We start from the raw sequence: 27,594 nt of genomic DNA, 5'->3' as shown, positions 1-27,594 counted from the left end.
CCATCTCGCTGACATATGTCTGTGTGTAATAGAATGAATGTGTTTGTTTTATGTACTCAAAATGTTTTATATGCTATTCTTTTCAGTGAGACCAAATACAATTTCCATGCAATAAAGACTTTTCTATTTTCTGTTCTATCTTTGCTTGTTTAAGTGTTTTGAGTAGCAGCTGGTGAAACTGCCTAAAACGCACCTTTATGTAGGCGGTAATATTGTCATACCAGAGACCACTTGAGCAGTGTGGAAATGTTCTCTAAACAGCAGTTTATATTGTCTTGTTGTCATATATGTTGGCTCTGATATTTTATATATCTTATATATGTATTGTCTATAACAAATATTCTAAATACAGCTCCATAAGCAGTTTTTTTATTTAAATATAATTTCTGAAATGGTTGCTCATATTGAAAAAAATCCTTAATGGAAAAGTGAAGTTGCCCCTCAGTAACCGCTTTTAATATATCCTCAATCCAAGGCAGTTAATGTATTAGTTAAACAGAAGATGTCTTTGGTTCTTAAAGTCTCAATGTGGGGCCAAATGAATTTGATGAGGAGAAATACTGTTTTAGAACTAGATATATATAAAACTGCTAGCCACACCACATGTTTACATTGGGAATGTCAGTGGTTCCTGCTAAGAATATTTTTGACAGGTTACACATGTTGGCCTTTAAGTTAATTTGCATACACACTAAGACACCAGACAGTAATGTCAGAAATCAGATGTCATCAGATATTCTTTTTGAATGGATAAAGTATTGGTGCAAAACTGACTCCCTACGCACAGTGTTGCATTATGGGTTGTTTGTAGCCTTTGCCTAAAAGTCCGTTTATAGTGTTTGTGTTAGAGTCAGTCAACCCAAATAATGTTTCATTAGTCCATTTTAACCTGCAGAACTTTCTGAAGGCATGCATAACATTTTTCTGCCAGGGAGGAAATAAATTCATGACAAGTGAAAATGAGCCCAAAGTATCTTCCAGTGTATTTACTGCAGGAATGGAATATGTCAAGCTGCCAAATACTACTGTCAGAGATGATAAGGAGCTCAAATAGACAAACTGGCAGTATTATTATTGCTGACTGCCAAGGAAAATAAGTTTTGACCATTTCCAAGAGCCTGGTAGGAGAGTGTGTGACTATCTAACTATGCTATGCTGTAGGTTATCTTCATAAAGTAACGTTATTGTTTTCCAAAACCAGTTGTTGGAGGGGGGCTCATCTTATAATCAAGGACGCCTTATCTTCGGGCCAATACCATACTAGAACTATGCTGTACCACAGGCACCTGGCCGCCATTAACAAGGAGGGCTCGCAGCCAAATATCAGGCTGCTGCTAGCTGGGGGGAGAAAGTATGATCTGTGCTGGTCTGAGGCCATTACCTAGTTGGTGTGCTGAATGATTGAGACCATTATGCTTTCTGTCAGTGTTGTAAAAGGTGATGAATGAAAGAGCTAGTATGGTACCTTGAGCCAGAGTACATTATACTATGGAGAGCTACTGTGACTAAACACATTAAAAACACTTTGAAGAGAAGAAAGATAAACTAGAAGGCAAACTAACTGGGACAAGTTAGCTCTCACAACAAAAGCTACATGACTACTTTTTCTTAAAAAGGAGGCAGTTAGTTACCAGTTAATGGGTGTCGGTCTATTGAAAGTATAATGAACCAAAACTGATATCCCTAGTTTAAAAACAACCTGCCCTACCACCCAAGGTGTGTATGTAGTTTCTGTTAATAGATCTATTTATATGAAATCCTATCAAATCAAATAGGTTGATATCTGCAGTGATTGTTATAAATTCTAATTCTATTTATAAATATGTAACAGTGTGTTTTATGTGCTTCTGCTTGTCATTTTTTGAGTCTCTATAAATGCATGCATGTAGAGGTTTATGCATCTTACTTCTCTCATTTCTGCTTGAAAGTGTGTATTGTTGTATAGTGTTACATCGTACATGAGATCGTACATTAGACAGTCTTTTCCTCCCCACCCCCCTCCTCTGTGGCTAAACCCTCCCTCTGGCCATCCATCCCGGCTCTCCCTCCTCTCCTGCTCCTCTCCCAGCCAATCACAGCAGCCCATAGGATCACATGACTGACAGAAGAGCAGGAAGATGGAGTTGAATGTGAACCATACACCACCCAGAAAGAGACTGCAGCAACACAGCCGTTGCAAGCTTGCACACACAAACACTGGCACACACACACACACACACACACACAGGGATATGCACGCACACACATTCAGGAAGCAGGTGTGCTGGAGTCGAGGAAACAAAACCACACCATTTAGACACTAGATTGAAAACATTTTCACACATATAGACGAGGAGAAGAAGCAAGGACAGGCTGGGCTTTTGTTTGGATTTTGCTGGTATCACTATCGGTGGTGTTTTGATTCCTGAGGAAGAGTTTGTCTCAGTGCTTTATGTCTTTAAGGTAAGGAAAGCGGTATTTACTCCAGGGCGTGTTTGGGTTAATTAATAACATGACTGGCTGGTTAGTGATTCACAGAGTGTGCAAGAATGTGATTTTTCAAGTCTCTCAAGCCTTCAGGCATTTTGAAAATTGAACTCTCTTCCATTCTTGTTTGGCTAAATAAACAGTTTCCTTGTTTTCTGAGACCATTGCCCTTTCACTGAGTCTGGATTCAAAAGCCTAGAGCACACTACTGTTGTCTTGTTCTTGTTTTTCTATATTTGCTTGAACCAAAGAGTATGCATTGATTAAGATCTGCTTAAATTAAAATATTTCTGTCTGCTTGTGTGGCCATCTCTGTTTAAATGGGTCTGAGTGTGTGTCTTGATGTGTGCAGCCACAGAGGACACAGACGTCCACTGTCTGACTTGGAAAATGGCTGTAGGATTCAAACCATGATGTTCCCTTTTAAGCTATCGATTTCACCCCTCGGTTTGTCCCTCCCTCTCATTCTCGCTTCTCTTTTCTTTGGTCATTTATGAGCTGATGCGTGACTTGCTTCTCTATGTTTTTCTTCTTCTTTTTTTTAGACTGTTGTTCTGGTTGTTAGGGAGGCATCAGATCTGACGTCTGTGTATAATGTGCAGTATTCCCCCGCATGAAAATGATAATTCAGCATAGGATGCATTTTGAACGAGTTGTCTCTCAACTTTGTTAGACACAAATGTGCAAATGTGTGTGTGTGTCTCTGTGTGTGTTTGTGTATATATATACGCATGCGCAAACATTATCATGCTTGTGTCACCTGATTGTAACCAGTGACATTCAGACCAGGTCGAGGTAGGAAATGGGGGAGGATGAGGATGTAATGTGTGGTCTGGTTGTCCTAGCAACCAGACAGGTCAGATGCGCGAAATGCATTCAGACCCAATAGACTTCAAAGTGGAGAGTCTCTAACACAGTGGGCTTACTCATCATAGCTGTGAGGAGGAGAGAAGAGAACCTCACAGATTCAAAACACATTTAAAGGCCATTCAGAGCCTCAAAGGTTCATGGCAGTCTGACTCATCGTCTCCTGAATGACGAGGCAATCATCAAAGGTAAAATGAAGAGATGATTGTAATGTTAATGTCTGACATCATCTTAAATGTCTAATCACTGTCAATAAGCTTCCATACTCACTAAAATTGTCTTAATGCTGATAATGATGTGTTATCATTACGAGAGCCACATATGATACCAGGTAAAATTTAGTCAGGTCAGTTAAGTCAAAGACCAGAGTAGAACAACTGCAGTGGAGGATGCATCTCATTAAATTCTGAAATTATTCAGAATGTATTTTTCTTAGCTGAGTCATGGACTGGATGTGCAGCGACAATTAAGCGTCTGAATATCAGGGTCGGTTTAGCTCTACTTTAGTATAGTTCTAACTCTGATGTTCACATCTACTCTGTCACTATTAGGTTGAATGACACCGTGCTGCTGGGCAATCACCACATGGACCACGATGGCTTTTCAGACAAGTCGGAGCGTGAGGCTCATGATGACTGGGACACCACAGCAAATGAGAATGGTGCAAGGTTGACAGAGGAGAGTGACATGGACCAATCAGACGAGCTGTCCCCCGGGTCACAGGCCACAGCCTACACAGAGCAGAGTACAGAAGAGATGGCTGAGGTGAGGCACTATGTTCAGTTATGTACTGTAGGTAGCTCTTTAAAAGAAACACAAATAACATGGTGTACTCATGTTTGTATGTTTTACTTCAGGCTGGTGAGGCATCCCAGGTGGAGACTGTATCAGAGGAGAACAAGGGTCTGATCTGGGGCCTGTTGAAGCAGCTTCGGCCAGGCATGGACCTGTCCAAGGTGGTGCTGCCCACCTTCATCCTGGAGCCTCGCTCCTTCCTGGACAAACTGTCTGACTACTACTACCACGCTGATTTCCTCTCACAGTCAGTAACTCATAGTCTTTACATGCTGTGCATGATTGCATATAAGTGGGCACATTTTAATGTTTTATGATAAAGACTGGGATTTATTATCTGTCTGCTTTTATTTTCATAATTTTGTCTTCTTCACGACCTTCTCATCTTTCCTGGCACAGAGCTGCACTAGAGGAGAGTGCATATGGTCGGATCAAGCAGGTGTTGAGATGGTACTTGTCTGGCTTCTACAAGAAGCCCAAGGTAAAATGTATTCATATTGAGACACATTTTGAATAAAACACAATACCATATTCAATATCTCCTAAATGTATCATTACATTTAATAAAGACACAATAAATCAATAGACACAAGATATCAACAACAAAGTATCTAAACTTATCTGATTACACTTACACTTTTTTACCGACTCAACAAGAATAGTATTTACCAGAGGACTGATCTGTTTAATGATTGGCAAAGACTTGGACATGGACATGCCTCCATTCTGTTTGTCCGTTGCATACTCTTCATTCTCTCATTTCTGTTGGAAACATCCATTTTAAAAGCACTTGACTTTCTGGTATGTTTCTATTTAGGCTCGCCATCTTCTAACATGACATTCTGTGACACTGTATTTCTTGACCACTTGACAGATAAATCTGTCAAGGATGTATTACTGCAAGATAAATACAAGGAGAGCCTCTCCCACTCATTAGGAATTTATTTCCTCAGTGGCAGCAAAACACCCTACTTGAGCCATCGGGTAATGCCTGTAAATTAAATTGCCTCTACTCCACTTGGCTTGCTGTACATGGACAGGTAGAAACCTGCTAATATTGTAACAATATGGCTTTGTGCAACCCATAATACATATTACACCCATACTGCTGTTTCATAATAGTACTCCTCTGCAGTTTCTCTTAAATGTTTGGATTGAAACCTACAGGATTGTCTGTCTGCAATGCTGTGTCTCATTTCCTGAAGATTTAATTAAAGAAATCTCATTAGTTTGGCCATTGTGGTGATGTGATCATCAGCAATCTGATTCATCCTCTGCACTGGGTTTTGTTAAATGATAGAGAACTGTAATTTGGCACAACTTTGACAAAATCGAAAAGAATAAATGGTCGTTTTCCATATTTTACTTAAAAGACGAACTCTATGTCTGTGTATGAAGATTCTAATGTTGCTGTGTATGTTTGCATTTTCCAGGGTCTGAAGAAGCCTTACAACCCAATCCTAGGAGAGACATTTCGCTGCTGCTGGCTTCATCCTCAAAGAGATAGCTGCACTTTCTACATAGCTGAACAGGTTAAACCGTATTCTTTGTTAGAATGCACAGTACACGATTCATCCCTTGTGTGAAATACTTTGCAGAATCAGGCAAACACACATATCACACACCTGTGAAATGCAGCAAGTGTGAAATTAATATGTGCCAGAGGGAATCTGACACCTCTTTTTCTCACGCTGCTGCTCAAATATCTCTCTCTCTTTCCTCTGCCAGGTGTCCCACCATCCGCCCATCTCTGCCTTTTATGTCTGCAATAGGAAGGATGGTTTCTCTATCAGTGGAAGCATCCTGGCCAAGTCCAAGTTTTATGGTACACAGCATACTGCCATGTGCAATCTGTTAATCATAGTTGAAAGTTCAACATAGAGAAGTACAAATATAAATGCTTTAATACACATTTCCTTTGGCCATGCGGCTTGAAACCTTTGCTTATTATCTTGGGAGTTTTTTTGAGTTTTTAAAGGTGATGCACTGTTTTAATTAAACAACATAGTTGTAATAATACATTTAACATCTGTAGAACATCATATATCATTACATTTCACTAAACATACAGCAAATGCCTAGAAATGAAATAACAATGAAGTAATTACGTTTCAGTTTAAAGGACACCTTCAGATTTTTCATGTCTGTCTTAAAACAATGCCCATATTATGGCTGCAATTGTTAGCTTTTTAAGGTGGACCTGCTCTTTAATCTTGTGTTCTATTGGCCCCTTTGCTATGTAGGTAACTCTCTGTCAGCTATTCTGGACGGCAAAGCCAGGCTGCTGTTCTTAGGGAGGGAGGAGGAATATGTCATCACTATGCCATATGCTCACTGCAAAGGTAAGAGGTCTGCTTTAAATTTTAGTGATCCTCACTTTTAGTTGGTCCATGTTGTTGCTGCTGTGTGACCACAAGTGAAAATTGACTCTGCACAAGTATCAGTATACACATAAATCACCCAAACACACTGGAACCAGCAGATCTTTTGGACAGTTAAGAGTTCACTGTAAGATTTTAAAATTTATACTAAAAGAAATTGGTAAGAGAAAAATAAAAAAGTGCAGAGAGGTTAAAACAGGGGTGAGAAGAGTGTTTAGCTGCAGAGTTCTGCATAGTGTGAAGCTGAGCTACAGCTCTGGCACTGAGGCAAGGCGTTACAATGTCGAAGTGTGAGGAAATCATTTTGTCTGTGTTGCTACAAGATAACATGCCCTGACATCACCCTGAGTTGGTAGAAACATGATCTTACCAATTTATTTGTGACTTGTTGGATGATTTTAGCTCTGGCGTCTCCCAACTGTTCAGTACTTAAATCACCAAACACAGAGAGTACAGTGGGTCAACAAAGAAACTAATCTACCAAATACAATCTGCCTTCTATGACACATTGTGTGTGGGCAATTACTTTTGAAGCCATCTGTCGTAGTCAATATGTCTGTGCCACTGGAAATCAAATATTGCCCTGCCCTGCTCTGGTCATGGGCTGTCATATGGCTGAGAGCCAAAAGTAGAGATGGATGATGGGTGGAAGCCTGGTTGAGTTTCTGTTTATTCTCAAAGTGTACTTGGTTTTGTTTGTAATTACCATCTTTATCTTCACTTACAATTCAGATGTGCTGGCCATATGATGCTCTAACAATGTATCTGTGTCTCCTGTAGGTATCCTGTATGGCACAATGACACTAGAGCTGGGTGGGAAGGTTACCATTGAGTGTGAGAAAACAAAATGTTTGACAGAGCTGGAGTTTAAACTGAAGGTACAAGTTCATGTTTGTAGACTTATTGATTAGTTTTGAGCTTTTTTTCTTAACATTATAACAGTAACTTAACCAGTTATCAACCATTCTGAAACAAGTTTAGTAATAGTGTTTTTGTTCTTTGCAGCCTTTCCTGGGAGGCTCCTGCTCTGTCAATCAGATCAGTGGGAAGATCTTTGTGGGAGAGGAGCTAATGGCTACTGTTGATGGGCACTGGGTGAGAGTTTTTGCCATCTCCTTAAATTAATATTTCAGCATCTTTTTCTGCCACTTAGTAATCGACTACTACTACTTCCCTGTAGCAATTAGGGCAAAATTGGTAATTGGTTTATGGAGCAGCACAGAGAAATGTTTAGAAGACACTCTTAAGAGGGTTTAAAGAAAGTTTATTTAATTCTTCCAGTCTGACCTCACTGTGAAGGAGACAAAACAAAATGATTAATTGATATCCACAGGAACACTCAGAGAATATGTTATGAATAGATTTAGTCGATGGGACTTAACATTTGGTTTGTTGTATTCAGGACAACGAGGTGTTCATTCACGAGAAGCGTTCAGGCCTTCAGGAGACATTATGGAACCCGAGCCCAGAGATCCGCAGCAGCCGCCTCAAGAGACAAGTGGTCCAGTTAGACCAGCAAGGAGAGTTTGAGTCTGAACGGTAAACCACACATGCCTATATTTCTTAACTAAATCTATCTTTGTTTGTCAATCACTGTGTTTATACTTAATCTCTTTAGTTATATAGTCATAAGTCATTATCTGCAGACAACAAACAGGAAAACAGGATCAGAGATGATTTTGCAGAGAAAACACAGATGTAACTAATAACAATATGTTTGTGAATCTGTTTCGATATGGTTTCGACAGACTGTGGCAGCATGTGACCAGTGCCATCATGGATCGGGATCAGATGAGGGCCACCCAGGAGAAGTTTGTGCTGGAAGAAGCTCAGCGGAAAGAGGCAAAGGAGAGAGGAGACAAAGTCTGGAACTCACGACTTTTCCATCAGGATCCTGTGACCTCCGAGTGGACCTACAAGCACATGGAGTACGAACACACATATCAAGCAAAGAAATCATGATATTTCAAGTAGTTTTGTCTTTTTAGTTTCAATTTTAGGTCAACAGGAAGAGGAAAAACATGGAGATAATGGTGCATGGAGATTTCAATTTATATGTATTTCCATGTTTGGCAGCACGCGGCCGTGGGATCCTGAGCGCTGTCTGGTTCAGTTTGAAAAGGACGGAGTGATTCAGACACACGAGAAAACCCAGAGAAGACACAATGGACTCTCCTACAGTCACAGCTGGGCCAGCCAACAGAAGGTTTGTCAGACCTTAACACAAATCTCACTCAGCTCCCACTCAAAAAATGAATTTAATGAAGGTAAAGCACTCACCAGTTCAACTAAACAGTGTTCTGCTCCCTCCCAGGCTGAGGTGAATGGGAAGCACAGGAAGACCAGCAGCCAGCCGTCCAGCTGCAGCCAGAACACCGAAAGCAGCAGCACCACACCAGAACCCACACACGAGTCCTCCGACAATGAAGGTGAGGAGCGTACACACACTTAAAAACACACAGGCCGTGTTTGATTGCATGAGCTTAATTCTAATGTGCTCACCTGTCATGTGACCAGGGTTCTCAAACCAGTGTGCGCGGTGCAGTAAAGAGGTGAAAGACATCGCCCAAATGGAGGCCTCCATCACATCTATACAGAAGACACAGCAGGATATCCAGAGGTAAAAATAGCACACACACACATTTACGGTCACACATATTTGTGGAGGAAACTGGTTGGTAAATAACTTAATAGGTCAGAGGCACAAAACATCCTTCCTCTGGAGGTGAAAAAAAGTTTTTCCGGAATTGAATTCATGTATAATTTTAGGATAGAAAGTTTAAAGGTGGTTTTCCACTTTTCACTGCTGATAGTGTCAGACTTTACATTTAGTGACAAGATTCAAAAGCAAATTTAGAAGCTCACATTGATATCAGCTATTGGATATATGCTAAATAGGGTCTGTAACAAAATACCCTGAATCAGATCATTTCAGTGTCATGTTTTAGAAATTTCAATAGTTAAAATAGTTGTTTTTGATATATTTAGCCATTTTTGAATTATTTAGACTGTAGACTTCATTCTATTTAACTGAAGATGAACACCTTCTCTTTCTTTCTCTCTGTAGGAACCTGGTGGCTCTGAGTCGTCAGCTGACTCTTCAGAGGACGGCAGATGATGGTGTGTCGCTAACAGGCCGTCACTGTCTGATCCTATGTGTTCTGCTCCTCTCCCAGTTCCTTCTCAACTACGTCTTCACTTGAGCCCACTCCGCAGGGAGGAGTTTCCCTCCGGCACTGATCTGGCATCAGATCCCTCCAACAAGCACAGACTGTAATCAGCAGAGGGGGCTGAGACCTCCGATCAGTGTTAGGCGGGCGACTTTGTCCCATTTCCTCTGAGAGGGCAGGAGCACGGACATTATAGCAATAAACACAGCCACAGCCACCGCCTGTCAGTCATCTGCAGAGAGGAACGGCACCCCCTAGTGTAGCCAGACATAAACAGCACCGGCACCCACGCACTTTGGACAGGGAAGGAGGGACGAGAGATGAGAATAGCTAAAAAAAGATTAGACTAAAAAGATGAAATGTATGATGAAGAATGATTTTGTAAAAAGAATGACAGAGAGGATGTTTCACCATTCCTTAGTGTCTTTTTATATTGCCCTGCAATACTGTTTATGTGTGTGTGTGTATGTGTGCGTGTGTGTGTGCGTGTGTGTGTGTTCGTACCTACAGTAGGCCCTATGGGCGCAGGCAGATCACCGCTTGGACTTCTCCTACTTCCCTTCCACTCCAGATTTTGGGCCTTAACGCTGAAGCCAAAAAAAAGGAGGAAAAACATGACATATACAAACTAAGAAGGAATATCTTCCAACAGTGCAATTCTGTGTGTTTTGTATTAATGTACACTCAAATTCACTCTGTCTCGTCTTTAATGAAGATGATTTTACCAAAACAGTATTTATAATCTGAAAGGACAAAGAGTACTTGTTTACAAGAAGCACTGTGTGTGTTTCTAGTGACACATAGGAAGGAGGGATCATGGGAGTGAGGCAGGGCAGAGAGCCAAACAGAGTGTCTTCGTATTTGTGTGCCTGTTGTGCCGTAATGGAAGGGATTATAGCATAGCACTGCTTTGGTCTAGACCACGACACTAGTATGTACAATCAGTTGCATAGAAGCAGCGCGTGGAGGAAAGGACAGAGGGAATGAGTGAAAATATAAGGAGAAAAAAATGTAATTTTTTGTCTAATGGAAGGGGTTTGTGTGTGCATCTTGGTCCACAACATGTTCACATGACTGTTTTAAGATATAAACACTTAGTAATTAGTTGTGTTTTTGTTCTTTTAACCAATTTGTATATATTTGTCTGGAGTACATTGATAGCCTGTTTTAAAAAGAGATTTCAGAATGTATTTATTGGGTGATTAACCTTGAATTTCCAAATCTATTCAGCTTGGAGGAGGGACACCAGGGGTGACAATCACTCTCCCAGGGTTTTGTGGGTTCGTCATCTTTGTGTGTGTGTATATGTGTGTATGTGTGTATGTGTGTCAGTGTGAGGGAGCACATTTGTGCAAGAAAGCCATTATGGTTGTACAGAGCCAGGTCTGTTATCGTAGTTCGTACTGGTTTTTAACCCTTGAATTTCAGTCCATTGCCAGTACTGATCTACCTGATGTGAAAGAATCTGAGAGCACAAGAAGGAAGTCGACTCTTTGAATGCTTTCATTTACACTTAAATTTGTTTGTTCTTTTCATAATTTTCCTGTTTTCTACTCTACTGCCATGTTGTGGGGATTCTACATGCCAGATATTTTTGTCATATTGAACATAACTACAGAGAACATGATGATGCCCGATGTTTTCATTCATATACCTGTTGCATACTGTAGCACTACAGTAAAACATTTTAATCCTGCCTCTGCCTTTGGCTCTTACTAATGTCTTATAATAGAAAACTGTATCTACAGGTGTTGAGGACAATGAGAAATGTTTCACTTTTAATACGGACAGAAAATATTTAGTGTGTAGTTAGTTTATCCAGTAGAGGGAGATGTTGTAGTGGGACTGACACAGATTAACTAGAGTATTCATCACCTTGATGGAGATGCAACCTGCTCCACTGTCTAATCCTCTCCACATTACTAAACTGCAGCAGCCAAAATAATAAATCCCCCAAGCTTTGAGTGCAAATGAAAGAAAATGTGAAACCAGACAAAACAAGGCTACTTCAGGTGACAATCCTTCCCTACATACCACAAAAAAAGTCCTGCATCAGGAGTATTATCGACGTTGGTGGCCACTTCTTTTTTTGTACAAACCACATAACTGGGATGAGTGGTTGACACAGTGGCTGCAGACCCTCTCACAGGCCCGAGAGTCGAACATGAGCAGGTGAAAATCTCTTGGTAGACGCCACATGGATCAAGATCTCAGCTACACACACAGATCTAAGCCCATGTGAGCTTCCCTGCCATGCGTGAAGCTGTACAGTGATGGATGTTCAGTAAATAAACATACAGTGTCTACATTGTGTTAATAAATTTGCCTTTTAAATAGAAGTAATAGTACTGTTTTGAAAATCTATTTAAGCAAAAAAAAAGCTCATTTCTACTTCAATTTTTTTTTTAAAGTTTTTAGAAAAAGTTCCAATTAGATTTATTAAAATAAATAAATATAAATGTTTTAATTATTATAAGTTATTTGTATTTTTTACAGATAAAAATACAATAAAACAACAGCAAATAAACAGAATAAAAAATTAGTAAAATTAAGCTCAGAAATAGATCCGATTACTGCTGTGCTCATGAGAAGCTGACAGCATACTGACATGTATACTTTAAGAATGTGTCTCAAGTAGAATCAATTACTTTTCTTGCCAATTTATCTTGCAACAGAAGGCAAGATAACACACGGTCATGTCTTAAAATCAGTTAGCATGGTCACATACACTAGAACATTTGTTACACACTAACATTTTAACATTGTTTTATACCAGTTTAATCACCAATGAAAAACTTGCCTCACATATAATTTGTATGATTTGTATATTATCTTAAATGTGAACAAAGGTCTCTCTCGCAAAAGAGTTAAATTAAGTCTGATGAGACTTCTTTGTGTCACATTTCTGACGTGGATCCACCCGTAACTTCATTTTCTCTGTGATGATATTTTGAGTGATGGCTCCAAAGAAACTTCCTCCCCGTCACTTTGGTGTAACAGAGACCGTCTTTCAAGTGTGATGAAGTGAATACCTGACATATCAAGTGTCAAGGCTATGCAAACAGACTTTAATCTGCACAAGTGGAATGTATTTGTGGTTTAGTGATTACTGTAGCTATCCGAAGCCTTTGGTGTGGTGATTTGAATTCCACCTCTCTTACTAAAAACTACTTGGTGCAAACCCTGTTAAATAATCAGGCTCATACATTTACTGTATATGTTTTACTTTAGATATTAATGCAGTTGACAGCAATGCCACACTGTTCTGCTTCCACGTGTGCTCAGACTTTCAATTTATAAGCCTGTGAACGTCCAGAGAAAAGATGAAAACGTGCACAGATGTTCGTTTTATTTTCCTTTTCCCACCTCTGCATGAGGTCGAGCACAAGGTCAGCGCCGGAACAATGATACGTAGCTGAGAGGGATTCATTTTAACAGAGTGGGCAGATTGGTGGCAGAGTAAAGATCAAGGGGCAATGTCCTCCCCCATGTCTTGTTTCTACTCTCCAGAGTTAGCTGGATATCTGAGTGGGTGCACACTGGACCATTGTGCTGCATGACTGTATGTGTGTGGGGCTGATGGAGGGAATGACAGTCCAAATTAGGCCATCTGAGTAAGTTTGTGTGTGTTTATTTTCCAGGCAGTAATCACTCCATCAAAGGAGCTTCCTTTCCATTTGTGTGTAGCCTTTAACTTGTAACAGTTTCCCTGCTCTGGACTGTGTTTGGTCTGTTAACATGTGTGTTGGTGTGTTTACTTCTCTTGGCACTGCATGAGCGGTGTCAAATACAATAATCCCACACACTGTTAGTATTAATGGCCACAGTGGAAGGCAACATTCAAACCGAACATCAATGAGTCACATGGAAGTGGAGGAGTGACATCAGTCAGACTTACTTCATCTTTGAAACATTCCTCTTTCTCATCAAAACACTACTTATATGTCCAGAAACATCGTTTCTTATTGCTTAGAAATGAAGGGAATAGTTTGACATTTTGGGAAATACACTAATTAGCTTCCATACTGAGAGTTAGATGAGGGGATGTTTAAAATAGTTGAGTTGAAACGATCTTTTCATCTAGTTCTCAGCAAAAATGCAAATGCCAGTAAGCACATTTCCCCAAAGTAACATCAAACTGATCATATTATGTAATATATGAGATTAGGATGTCTAATAATGACTTAACCCAGATCTTATTCCATAATGAGCATAAGTTCACTTTGAGTAGCTTTGATTGCTCCAAACTTTCAACATCACTGAGCCATAATTAGACAAAAAAAACTATCCTTTATTCTCTGTTTCTGATCCCTGCACTCTTCTTCCTCTGTGTTTTCTCTCCCAGGTAAACCAGGGAGAGGCCAGCGTCACCAAGGCGTCTCCTTCTTATTTTGGCTGAGTGACAGCGGCAGTCAGGTCGGATGTTTGCTTTGTGGGTTGCTGCTCTGTTGCAGCCCAGGCCCGTCCCGAATAAGCTGAACCGTCATGTTGAAAGGCCAGTGGGAGGCAGAGACTGAGGACTTGTTGGAACATGTCTTAAAGAGGGCAGAAGACAGGATGGAGACATAGAGAGTCTGGCAGTGTGCTACACCCTGAGGTGATATGTGTCATATGTCTTTTTGTTTATCTTGTGCTGTAAAAGATCATATGGTGTCAGTTTAGCTGCAAGTAAAACCAGTAAATCACTGACCTTGATTTGAATTGTAGTCCTGTGATGTTAATGTTAGGGGACTCCTTGCCCCTTAGGAACTCTTTGTACCTTATAAATATACTTATACAGTGGCTGAAAGTAATGAAGCACATTTTGAGTGCTTGCTTCACTTAAACCTGCATTAAAGGAGCAATAATAAAGCCACAAGTTTGCGAGATTTCTTATGATTTAAGCTGATTCGGTTATATTTTATTTAATCCAGTATTTCACGTGCGGTGGACTATTCTTAACTTTTATCTGTATTTGACTGCAGATCCTGATGTGAGTCATTGTGTGATAATCTGTCCAACTTTGTGTGTCACTGATTATTATGGCGCCTGCACCACCTCAGCCTCACTAAAGAGATGATGACCCCAAATTTAAACTTTTGTTTCTAATCTAAGTGAACTCAAAAGACTTGGGCTTTGATGATTTACAGGATGAATCATTAAGTTTCACTTTAAAAGAAAAACTCTTTTCAGCATGTACTGATTTGTTGGGGTGGTTTTAGCAATGCCACTGCTTGTCTGTTACTGTGCCAACCTTCCACAGCATGTGATGTAATTGAGAGGAAAAGGAAGCAGGGTGGTCTTGTGTAAACAGGTACGCATCACCCGTAAGAAACACAGAGGGAGGAGGAAGAAACACTGAAGTTCTGTTGAAAATGACAAAAGTAGAGAGGTGTGATAATGACCCATCTCTTATTTCTAATGTCAGCAAATCACCTTTCAGCCATTACAAAACTTCCAAACACAGTTATTACCAGCTGTGCAGTGTCATTTGATTTGTTGCCATGGCAGCAGCATTGCCTGCCCGCCTGCCTGCCTTCCCGCCGGTGGAGTTTCCATGTAGTGCTGTGGCTCTTGTCGAGTCTTGTTCCGGAGCACTTAGCCCGTCCCACAGTTTAATGAGACAAACACACATTCATTCAGATGGGATTTAACACTACACACCCATCCATCTCACTGCAACTAACTCCCATTCATCTCTGAAAATAGGACATCATGTTCTATCTATTCAAACACAAAAAGAGTGTATATCACTCCAAGAGGAGAGAGTATTCTATCATTTTTATTACAGCTCTTAAACATTTATGGACTGAGAGGTTACTGGATGATTGACCTTTGACCTATACGGCATGTATGCAATTCTGCAGCCGCATGAGGATGTATGGTATCTAAATATAGTTGAGGCATCTATGTATATGTATGGTGCCCAAGGTTATGTTCGTGTTTGATCTTGTTCCTCTGTCTGCTGTTCAGTGGTGGAAAGTAATGACTATTTTCAGGTACTTTACTGAGTACTTCCATGTGATGTTTTGTCTTTGTACCACTCCACTAAATTTCAGAGAGCGAAATATTATACTTTCCTCTCCACTACATTTATAACTTTAGTTACTCTTCAGATGAAGATTTGACACAATGGATAATATATCAAGCGTCAAAGTGTGTAGCCAGGCTCATATTTCAGATGTCTATGAGCTGTTAACAACTTCACCAGATACTGTAGTTATCTCCTCTAAGCTTCTTATATGGTTTAATTTCAATAAATAATCAAATGATTCAATATTTCACCAAAAATCAAAGATTAGAGAAAAAGTACAAAAACTGAAAATAGATTTATGTATCAAAACTCAGTCAGAGGGCTCAAATCACACATTTTACTGCAATACTTTAACTACATCAAGGAACTTTTACTTGTAATCAATTATTTTAACAGTGCTGTATTGGTACTTGTACTTAAGTAAAGGATCTCAATACTTCTTCCAACAATAGTACTCTCCATATACACTGTGAACTGAGCTCTGCTTCCTGTTTGTGTCTCATTGTTGTTGTTTTGTTCTCTCAGCAGCAAAAGCTTTAATTTGAGGTGCTACTGCTTTCCAAGTCATGATGTCATGTCACTTTAAACTCCTTCATTATTTCTACAGTTGCAGTCAACAGTTGCTCATGATCTAATAAACAGGAGAGTGAAAGCTGTGACATGAGGTCACAGCTGTGTGTGTGTGTGTGTGTGTGTGTGTGTGTGTGTGTGTGTGTGGTGAAATCCTATACAGACGTCATACTTGCTACCAGGATCATTGTGGGCATTAACACAGAGATGTGACACAGGGGATTTTATTGCCAGGCTGTTGTTGTGTTTTCGAACAAACACGCTGGTGTCTCTGGGTCAAATTTACACATTAATGGACAATACTTGACCGCATGTGGGTGAAAGAAAAAAGTGGAGAAAATCATATTCAAAATTAACAAGATACAGAATCAAAATAAAGCCACCAGATCATACTTTAATAACCAGAATGTCAAATATGTAGATATGTGTTCTGCCATAGACTGCCACACAGTGTGTATACCAGCTCACTATGGAAAGATAATAAATTGCATTGCACTTTCATAAAGTAAAGACAAGAGTATACTGTACATGCACCCGTCAGATCCTCTACAGTAGAAGCCTTTGTCATTTGGGCCACGTCCTATGCGGCGAGATCCTGACCCCAGTTAGCGAGTGAGAAGCTGTGTGTGTATGTCTTGTGTGTGTACTACTGTCAACCATGTGTATGCACACTGTATGTGGCCTGCCCACTCAGCTCTTCCATCCATACCGGCCCAGATTCCAGTGGACCTCCCTGCTCGGGTGTTCGGGGGGGGGGGGGTGTTGAGGTTGGAGCACAGGCTTTGAAGGAGGCTCCAGTGACTCATTACCCAACAATCCACCCACCCTTCATGTCCCCTCTGCCTCCCCCCAAAACATCTCCATCCTCGCCCCAGCCCAAGCCTAAGCCCCTGCCCCTTGTCCTCTGGCTCAGATAGCTGACACGCAGCTCCTCGCGCACACACTCGTCGATCGTTGACTGAAGAAAAGGGATTCTGTTTGTGGGGAACAGGGTTTGTGTGGACTGAATGGCTCTGAAAGACTCCTCTGTGCGTGCGTGTGTGTGTAGATGTAGCATGTCAGCTTGCTTGTGCATGTGTGTAACAGCATGTGGAACATGTTTTAACAGGAAAGATCTCGATTTTCATATTTAATGTTGTAACCTTTTCATGCATAACTCTGAAATCCTAATCTGGGACTCCATCTCTGCTGCTACAGTAATTTCTTCATATTTCTTTGGGGGTTGTGTAAATCTACACCAAAATCTCTTGTTCCCACCGCTCACATAGGTTATACCCCCACCTTTGACTAGTGTGAACACCCCTCATGGGGACAAAACCAGACAACTGCGCCCATGTTTTAGCAATTGGTCTGGGAGATGTGTATGTTTTTACCATACTGCTGGGTGTCTGTATACAGTGTGTTCATTAAAGACGACATCCATGGGAGATGAGATCATTGGGACTTCCTGTCTGAAGACAAAATTATATTTTCAAATGCACTCTGATTCATGAAACATAATTTTCCTTTGCATTCGTGGGAAAATGTTACCCATAAAGTTACACCCTATGCATACTGAAATGAATATGATGGGTAATATAACACTCCTGGCTTTACAGTCTGTGCCCAGTTTCAGACCAATTCAATGTGAAATGTGAAGGAGGGTGGAGAAGAAAAGGAGTCAGTGAGGCTGCTGGCACAGATGACTGTGCTGCTTATAAGACCAGAATATTACTTTTTCTCACATGCACTGGTTGTGCTTTCAAACCTCTTTTGCAAAAGATCCTTGCAATCACATTTTTCTCAAAACTAAAGCTAAAAATATAGTTATGAGTTGAAGAAAAAAAGTTGCGATGCCAAATATGGACTTCCATATATTCCTTTACTGAAAGTTCCCATAAATACCACTATTGTGATTTTTAGCATATTCTTTGAAATTGCACAGCTGTGTCCATATTAATGAACCTTTTATAGATGATGACCCACATTACTATGGGTAAAGCCAGGACTGTGGTGTAAATACCTGTGTTTACATAACTGAAGTGTGCTTGTGCAGCATTTTAAACGTGCTGTCTAACTTGATTAATGCTGACCTCCAGCATAACTGTAGCCTATTTGGCAAAAGGTTGCCACTGTGCTCAGTCTTGGGGCAGTGTGCGGATAGAGAGGGCCTTTGTGAGTTCCCCTGCTTCTTGGGAAAGACCCTTGAGCCATGAAAAACAGGATTTCCTCTTATTTGAAGCTTTAGTCTTCCCATTTCCTACTTCTATAGGGGGTTTATAAAGCACCCACTTACAGCTCTGTAATGTCACATAAATTCAATGTCAGGCAGCACCAGGCTTGACCTTGACAAATCCAGAGTTTTGCTTTTTCTTGTCATTAAACAGTTTTTAATCAGATATTTCATTAACAGATTTTTCACATTTATATTCAGATTTTTAAGTAGGTAAAAGACCTCCGGATACACCTGACACATGTGTAATTAAGGACATAATCAATGGCTCTGTGCCATTTAAGTATAAGAATTCAAAAGCCCAGGCACTGAGCCATCATTAAGGTTGTAATTAATTAGTTACAGCTGTGCTTTTCCACCTATGACAAATCACAATGACTATACTATACTACAACTATAAAAGATATTCAGTTGTTTCTCTCAAACAAAGTTAAATCATTTTTTACTCTTTATCTGGACTGCCAACTGTTAAAAATCAGCTCACTACAAAGTGAGACACATGTCTGCTGCTGCTGTGTGTTAACATTGTCTTAAATGCAGAAATAACCTGGCAGTACTTAGATTAGCTACAGTAATAGTGAAATACATATTTAAAGGAAAATACCATTTTTTCCCACTTCAGTATTACTTTTGTTAAGTTTGCAACAACATACACTGAGGCAAGTTTTCTTAAACTTTCTGGAATTTTAAAAAATCTGATATTAACTAAAAGTTTAAAAAAAACAATAACCAGAAATTGCCCCCCTGATTTAGCTACTGTTATTGTTATGTGTTGGTGTTACTGTGTCTTTCTGTCTGCTTCAGACAGAACTTCCTGTCCATTTGTCCATCCAGTCATTCATAGTTCAACCCACGCAGGCATCCAGCTCCTGGGTGGCTGTGAAGGTATGCAGACTTGGAAACACAAGCCTACACCCTGATCAGCAGCAATTAAACACCCTCCATCATGTCTTTGAACAATGCGCCTCTGTTGCATCTTGGTGTGATTGATGGACAGTTTAGCTGTTGGGTCAATACCACACTGCTGAAGTGATCAGCAAACTGTAGCCAAGAAGTGAAACAATACGTAGGATCTGGGAGTGCAGGAATGCATTGTGTAAGAACCTGTAGCCTAATAAAGGGACTTTCCAGCTTCCTCAGCCTGCTCCTTGTGGTCCCATCACACTGAGAAAGACATTTTCATACAAACAGCCTTCATTTCCCTGATGCACAGTCCCAAAGATGAAATAAAATGTACGTATTAAGAAAATATACCGAGAAGGCAGAAATTAAAACGTTGACAATAGTTTCAACTGATGGTTTCTTTATCACCAAATAAAGCTTAAATGTGACTCCTTTTGTAAACAAAATGACAAAATGTCATGATATAAAGTTACGAAAATTATTTTATATGGTTCTGATACATATACAGTATACAGTGTTTGGTGCAACATTAACTGATAAAACTGCACCCAAAATGGTTTATCTTCCTGCATGATGTGGGTTTTTTCTTTTCTTTGCTCAGGTCAAATCATTTCCTAATGCAAAGAGGGTGAAAGATAAACTAAAAATCATTTAGCAGGTTGTTTGTGCATGGTGTAGTATCCCCACTGAGTTGCCAGTTGATTAGGTAATTGAACCTGGTGTGCTGTTGGTTTTGGTGGGGCACCAGGGAATTCCTGAATCCATTTTTTCCTGCTTAGCAAACTCTTCTGTTTCTTCTAACCCCCCCCCCCCCCCCCCCCCCCCCCCACACACACACACCTTATATGCTCATTTATCTTTCTTTCTCTTTCATTTGCACTCCCCTTGTGTAACATCGATGCTGTACTCATTTCCTCTTGCCCTGGTAACAGCTCTTACCAGGGGTCATTATTACAGTTTATTACAGCCATTCATTTCACCTTTGGTTTCATTGAAGGAAGCATGGCTCATGCTGCTGCTTTAGTAGCTGTGGCAATAATCTGACGTAATTCTACTATAACTTGTGAATGACAGTCAGAGTTTCTGAGCCCCACCCAAGAGCTATTACACAGTGTCACCAGCACTTTGCCCTCATACATCCTGTTGAGGTTCAATCTGTCTTTGTTATTTGGCTAACACTAATTAATCCCGTTAATCCCACTGAGGAGTGCACAATATGTAATGAAAATAAGAGAACCGGATGAACAGCTTAACATCCAATAATTCTGGTTACATTTTTTTCCCCAGACATCATACCACCTGGATGATTAAGATGAACCTTCATTCTCACTGACTGTAGAGATGGCCAAAACAGACATTTACTAATGTAGAAATGTTAAGGATTGCAAGTTCTGAGTGATTTCTTACATTCGACCTCCAGACTGGGAAATGTAATGTTATTATAATCTGTTCTGAGCCATCTCTTCACACACCCACTCAGGCAGGTGCTGGTAACTAAACCTCCCCTCAGGAGCCCAGTTAGACAGTGTGATCAGACTCTGACTGTGCAGAGCAGCTCCAGACATTATCCCCAGCTGCTCTGCTGCTCACAGTCCACATCTCTGTTACTAACATTTTAAAGGACTGGTCCACCAAAATGTAATCACTTCTGTCTAGCGGTATCAAGTCACTCAAATAGTGTCCGTTTTATTTGTCTAGGTTTTGAGAATACTCTATTTGAGATTTCTGCCTCCACCCAAATGCAGTGGAGGTGAATGGAATTTCCTTTCCATTGAAATATGCTCTGAGCAAAACATTTCGGAAGTAAAATTTCTTTAACAGAGATTAATGACATTTTTTGTGGAAGCAGATGTTGCTATTGAGTTGTTTTTTGAACAACTATTGGATCAATTACAATTTGGTACACACAGTTATGGTACTCAGAGGATTAATCCTGATAACTCTGGTAATCCCCTAAATTTTCCTTTGACTCTTCCTCCTCCTGGTTTCGATCAAAATGTCGCTGAAAAACAAGATTGATTGCTGTGAAATTCGTCACAGACATTTAAACCCTCCTTCAGATTGAATTTGTAATCACTTTGGTGACTTTTCATCTAGTGGCACCATCAGGTCAATATTGCATTTTGTCCAAAAACCTGAAAAACTAAAGGCTAAAGTATTTTGTGTTTAGTACTAACAAGCTGATGTTGCCTAGCATGTCACTGAGTGATTGTGGACATGTTAGCATACTGATGTTAGCATTCAGCTCAAATCCTCTAAGTACCTCACAGACCTGCTAGCATGTCTGTAGACACTTGGTCTTGCTAAAATGTAACTTATAAATTCTATGAGCAAACAAAATCATATTCCATTCACCTCCATTGTGTCAGGGTGGAGGCAGAAATCTCAAAGAGGTTACTGTATGTATGTGTTGTTTCGTCGTTAACACCTGGTTCCTCACATAACCCTGCACATACGTGGTGACCTGAGGGTGCCAGGGTGTGTCCACTGCCTGTGTTCTTGTACCCATATGTTGATCTGGTGTCACTGGCTTGTCGTTGTTTGAATGCTGCTGCTAGATTGAGTTTGATTTATGTGGATTTGGGTAGGGGTAGGGTTCTGAGGTAAATAAACTAGTCTGAATCTGAATCTATATCTCCCAAAGCAATAGTGAGGTGTCCATATGAAAACTGAAACAGGTTTTGATTGCTGTAGTCAATCTTCCTGTTCACGCTGACCATCAAAAGATCCCATCTTAATGTGCTTTCAGTGTGATGGGGGCAAAAGCTACAGTCCTTCTTCTGTGTAAAAATGTATTCCAAAGTTTGTTTGAAGCCTTTATAGGCCATCAGCAGTCTGAGTTAATGAACTCAAGGGAAAATCTTCCTAAGTTAATGTATTTATTGTATTTTTGGGCAGAGTTGAGCTGTGGGGATAGTAACCTTTGTACAAAAACGATCTCATTTGAGGACTACTCAAGCCTCATATTAGCTTGAGACTGACCTTTTGAACACATTTTTTTGCACAGAATGAGGGCTGTGGATTTTGTCCATCACCACTTACATCTTTTAATGACCAATTTGAACAAGAGGAATGATAACAAGCAAATGCAGTTTCAGGGTTCATATGGGCACCTGACTGAAAATTGTATACCTATCCTTTAAGTCAAAACTGAATACAAGCCTACAGTTTTTAGTCGTCTTTGTGTGATATTATATTAGTCTTTATGTTGCCTTCATTCTCAGGCCAAAGTGCAGAAGCTTGCTGCCTTGTAGACATTCCTGACAGCGTCTCCTCTCACTGTCTGAAGCCTCTCTCCGGACAGCTGGGTCTTAAGCAACATGATCCCCACTCAGTAGTGCAGCCCCTGCTGACACTCTGTGTGCATATATACAGCATTTGTGTGTTGTTGAACGTAGCCAATACACACGCATGTCTTAGATATGAGAGGTGTCACATTCATAAGATTCTCTTTGAAAAATAGGCCTACAAAGAGAGACTCCATCTATATTTGGGAAACCGTCCTCTGACATATGTTGAGGTTGCTTGTTATTGTAGACGGGGTTTTTTTCTATATTTACAGGGTAACGGATGTGGTCTGGATCTCTAGAGCTATTAGGTAGCATCAGAGGAATGGGTCACAAATAGACAGCAACGAATCATCCTTCCGTGTTGATGTTTTGGTGTCGTAATCCCAGAAAAGTGTTCCTGAGTCTCATGATTCCTGTCATTCAGTGGCAGTGTTTGTGAGTCAGTAGTCCTTGTGAATCCCCACGTTCTTATCTACATTTAGTGTTGTGTCTCTGACTCTCAGGTTAATTCACTGAATTTAAGTTCGCCATGTCTGCATCTCTGACAATCACAGCCTAAGAGTGGAGGATGCGGATCAAGGGAGTTCTTTCTACCATGACTCAGCAGACAGAAATGGATGTTCAATGATAAACAAACACAGTTGTCATGGCTACAGACGATTAGGAGAATGACGCCTTTGTGGGTAGGATGAGTGGGGAGGGGGTTCGTCCAATGTATCTGCAAGACCAGATCTGGGAATCAGATGACCTTTATTTGGATGAAGAATGATAAATGGAGAACAGCAGTGAGTAGTGGTGAGTTGGATTTTGGGTTTCCTCTTTTGCAGTGCATTTATAACTCTTAAATTCCTGTTCAAACGTGGTGACCTCATGTTGCCTGAGGGCGTGTGCCTGTCTCTCTGTTTTCTTAGGTATGTGCTCAGGTATGCGCTTACCTGAGCCTCATGTCACAGAGTGGAATACCATGGGAGGTTGTCTCCAGTGAAACGAGCCTTAGAATTTTACTTCGCTGAGGTAATCCCATTCCTTTTTCTGAAAAGTAGATGACCTGATACACCGCTGACAGCATATTCACATGGCTGTAAAGTTTTGAGCTGAACAATAACTACAAGTCACTATCATACACAATTAATAGATGCTACTACCATGAGACCAACCTTGGAGCTTGTTAGTAATCAAACTAACCCTCAAGGCCTCGCCAAACATCCTGGTGGTCTCTGCTGTTTGAGTTTCAGAGATTTTTATTTACATGAAGCCACTAGTGTTGTGTCCTGCTGGCGTCAGATTAGACTCTGACGGGAAAAGCGAGCGAGGAAATGACACAACAGGTTGAAGTGAAACAAAAATGGAGAGATGCCTGCGTTATAGTGGCTTACAGGAAACAGGGTGACACCCTCATCCAGTGTGGGAGCTGCACTGAGTCACCATGCATGCCTGAGCAAGCAAATACGTTATACTCCTCCAGCTGTGTTCCCAAACCTGAAGTGCAATTACTATTTGAAAGTCTTAAACAATAAATGTTATGTTTTGTAAGGCCACTCAAGATAAGATCCCATGTAAAAACAGATTTGTCATCACAGCCTGAATCACAACTGTCTGTTTTTCAAATCCAGAGAAAGGTTTATCATTTTGTTATAAGCTAAATTGATTATGTGTAACAAAATTATTTGGCAGCCTCAACAAAATTATCTGGTGGCCTCTCATCTGGAGCTGGCATAGGTGTCATCATCAAATCTAATTATGTGACTTCAGTCATGTGACAACAAGAGCATGAAATAACATGAAGAAGGGTGTACAAGTTGTGGTTGAAGAGCTACTATGTGGACTTTGGATCTTAGATTATTTTGTTACACACGTCGTTCCCAAAGGTCAAGAATGAGCTCACATGCTTAAATGGGTCATGTCAGTCAGCATGTGAACAGGGCTGTAGCCAGAATTTCATAAATACTGAAGCCAGAAATGTTCAGTTGTTTTACTGTCTGTTAATTTAATCTTGCAACATGCTGTTTCAAATCCACCCTCACACTGACATAGAAGGATTCAGGGGCACCTCCTTCTATTTAACTTTAATGATATATTGAGTCATGAATCTATCAAAATCAATCTTTAAAACCTACCGCCATGAGTAATTTGCCTGTAACTGCAGTAACTTCCACCCCCAGACACAACACTGTTGACATGACCTCAGTGTCTGCAGCTGTAGCTACAGTAGGGCCCTGCAAAATGTTTTTATTTTTACTCCAGCTTTTCTATTCTGTTCTATTTTCCATATAGCTTTTCTCTTATTATGTCTACTTTTTATTTACTATGTATAGCATTAAAAGTCAATTCCTTTTTTTCAAATTTGACCAAATTCTTATTATGTCCTATATTTTCCTTCTTTACAATGTCTCCTTACAGGGCCCCAGTGAGCTGTTTTTTTATGTTGAGCAACCTTTTCCTTTAGGAGGAGCATGGTATAAAAGTATTGATATCTGCATCAATTTACACCAGTCTCTTGAGATATTGTAGATTTTGTGCTGTTAAGGAGCTGAAAGAAATGTGTGTGAGCGTAGGGCATAGATGATGAAATTAGAGTTGGACTTGATTCTCCTGGCCCCCCGACATTTAACTCACAGCATCCCACTCAGTGATCACTCAATACACACTGTCTCAGCTTTTCAGCTACAACTGGTGTTTACAGTGAAGGCCTCTGAATCAGACATTGTGTGATTAATTGAAAATGTGTATACAAGTCACGGCCATGCACACACTTGTCTTATATCCTCTCTTTTATAGCATTTGTGTTTTCCCCTCAAAATGTAACAAAGAGTTCACTGTTGTTCTGTCCACATAACTACAGTATGGCCTATGGAGCAGTGACGCCGATGCTGCGAGTATGGACTAAGTGTGTGCCAGTGCTGCGTCAGAGGATGTTTATAGAGCCTGAGCTCAGAGAGGAAGACACTGTGTGTGTGTGTGTGTGTGTGTGTGTGTGTGTGTGTGTGTGTGTGTGTGTGTATGTGTATGTATCTGTGTATGTATCAGGGAAATAAAGAAGACAACTTTACACTCTGTGGCCAGATGTATGCTGATTATTACTTTATGACTTCCACTATTACTGCTGAGAGATGTGGAGTTTTTCAGGAGTGAATTAAACATGAAGCACTACATGAAACAAAAAGAATGGAGTGTCACTTTTTAAAAACAGGATCTCCTGGTGGTGGCACACACCTCAGCCCATATAAAACCTCTGTGTGGCCCTTGTCTCAGGGGCCAGAGGTTTGTGTGTGTGAGATTAAAGTGGTGCCAATTTGTGAAGCAGTATTTTTAGAAAGGAAGCCCATCCGCTCCGGTAAGACTCCTCAGATCAGTCTCACCCTTTGATGCGTTCATTGTAGTGTGATCCTATTTCAAAAGCTTCCCGCAGGAGCAGGATGGGAAAGGGAGGGGTGTGACTCTAATATACACTTCATTACTGCTGGCCAGAGATTCAGCTTTCTGTCACCTCTGACCCTTCGCCATTTGTGCTCATAACACACTTCCACTCCATAAGATCCACAGTCTGAGGTATTTATGCATAAGCAAGCTCAGGGAAGGGAGGTCAACATGTTTTTTCATGTTATGATTGTTAAGGAAATCCGTTAAATAGTATCAATATCAGATCAGCTGAGTCTGTGCCACTTTTAAAAAAGCTTTTAAAAATGCATCTACATAGACTGGCATGTTATTTATGTATGTTTAATCATTTTGTGTTGAACTCTTTTTGTTTTACCTACCATGTTTACTGAAATGATTGTGTTGTGTATTTCATAGTATTGTATTCTGAAGTTCTCTTTCTGGCTTAATTAATTTTCAAATTGTTTCAAAGAGCTCACAACAAAGCCAGTGAAACACAATATGAATAACTGTGGGATCATCATGGCTGAATGTAATGTTTAGTGTTCTAGTTAGTCTTCTTCATAGATTTACACATAAACATACCCAACCTCAGGTTTAAAAGTCTTCTGTTTATATCTGCTAATATACTGATAAAAAACGTGTTAAATGTTCACCCACAACTTCACACTTTTTAAAATGTGCCTAATCCACACCTGGCTAACATTAATTTCTCATTATACTGTAAGACTACTTTAAAACAACTAATTATTTTACATCTGCTTTTTAATCTGTCTTCTCTTCTGAAGTACGTGCAACATTATCTAAATATCAAAGCCATGCTCACCGACTTTATAACAGTAATATACTAGGTGTGTAACATATTTCCATTGACACAGCTTTTATTTCATCATAAAGGAGGTAGTAAAATTGACTTCCGGTGTGTTTATCTACCTTGTAAAGAACAGAGGTGCCTGATAAGGAGGTTGTGCGGCAATACCTGTCACCTAGATCCAACTTAAGTATTAAACTAAAATAAATTTCAGATTTTATGAACACCATGAAGCAAAGGAAATGGGCGCAATAAAATTGGTAGTTTTTAGTTGTAATGAACATTTCCAGCCCTACAGATCCCTGCAGTAACTATAAACCTACCACACCTTGGAATCAGTTGAGGTGTGTTCAAAAGCACCACTGAGTCTTTTAAGTGTCCGATGCTGCTGACTAAATCTGCTCTGCTAATCAGCTATATGACTAAGACCAGGAACCCTCCCAGTGACAATAAAGAGTCACATTCCACCTGACAGCAAAGAGGAAAGGGACTTTCCTGTCCTCCACTCCCTTTTACTGTTGCATGTCTGGCATTTACTCAGAAATGCTGCAGGTGCAGTGTCCTATTTAGGAAACTATACTGAGAAATATACTAATATACTATATATACTAATATGTTGTAATGAGATACTAACAGACCTTGACTTGAAGTGGGAGAAACATTTCTCGTTTAAAAATACAAATAAAAATAGAGGAGAGCTTGAAATTATGTCAAAAAATGCATGAATATTTATTCAAA

The 27,594-nt window shown here is 40.1% G+C and overlaps 1 protein-coding gene across 1 annotated transcript in view; it reads left to right on the top strand.

Moving 5' to 3' along the window:
- osbpl5 (oxysterol binding protein-like 5) overlaps positions 1 to 11,369 on the top strand; it is a 50,160-nt gene extending 38,791 nt beyond the window's left edge. Inside the window, exons 10-23 of the mRNA XM_053319539.1 lie at positions 3,885 to 4,098; positions 4,191 to 4,375; positions 4,528 to 4,609; positions 5,562 to 5,660; positions 5,857 to 5,953; positions 6,372 to 6,470; positions 7,290 to 7,387; positions 7,515 to 7,604; positions 7,912 to 8,048; positions 8,258 to 8,437; positions 8,586 to 8,715; positions 8,824 to 8,938; positions 9,027 to 9,129; positions 9,577 to 11,369. Coding sequence (XP_053175514.1) covers positions 3,885 to 4,098; positions 4,191 to 4,375; positions 4,528 to 4,609; positions 5,562 to 5,660; positions 5,857 to 5,953; positions 6,372 to 6,470; positions 7,290 to 7,387; positions 7,515 to 7,604; positions 7,912 to 8,048; positions 8,258 to 8,437; positions 8,586 to 8,715; positions 8,824 to 8,938; positions 9,027 to 9,129; positions 9,577 to 9,712 — 1,765 coding nt within the window. The 3' untranslated portion in view covers positions 9,713 to 11,369. The remainder of the gene's footprint in view (positions 1 to 3,884; positions 4,099 to 4,190; positions 4,376 to 4,527; positions 4,610 to 5,561; positions 5,661 to 5,856; positions 5,954 to 6,371; positions 6,471 to 7,289; positions 7,388 to 7,514; positions 7,605 to 7,911; positions 8,049 to 8,257; positions 8,438 to 8,585; positions 8,716 to 8,823; positions 8,939 to 9,026; positions 9,130 to 9,576) is intronic.
- Positions 11,370 to 27,594: the final 16,225 nt, after the last annotated feature.

This window comes from Scomber japonicus, chromosome 5 (assembly GCF_027409825.1).
Source record: "Scomber japonicus isolate fScoJap1 chromosome 5, fScoJap1.pri, whole genome shotgun sequence".
NCBI lineage: Eukaryota > Metazoa > Chordata > Actinopteri > Scombriformes > Scombridae > Scomber > Scomber japonicus.
This window is presented reverse-complemented; position numbering and strand designations above follow the sequence as displayed.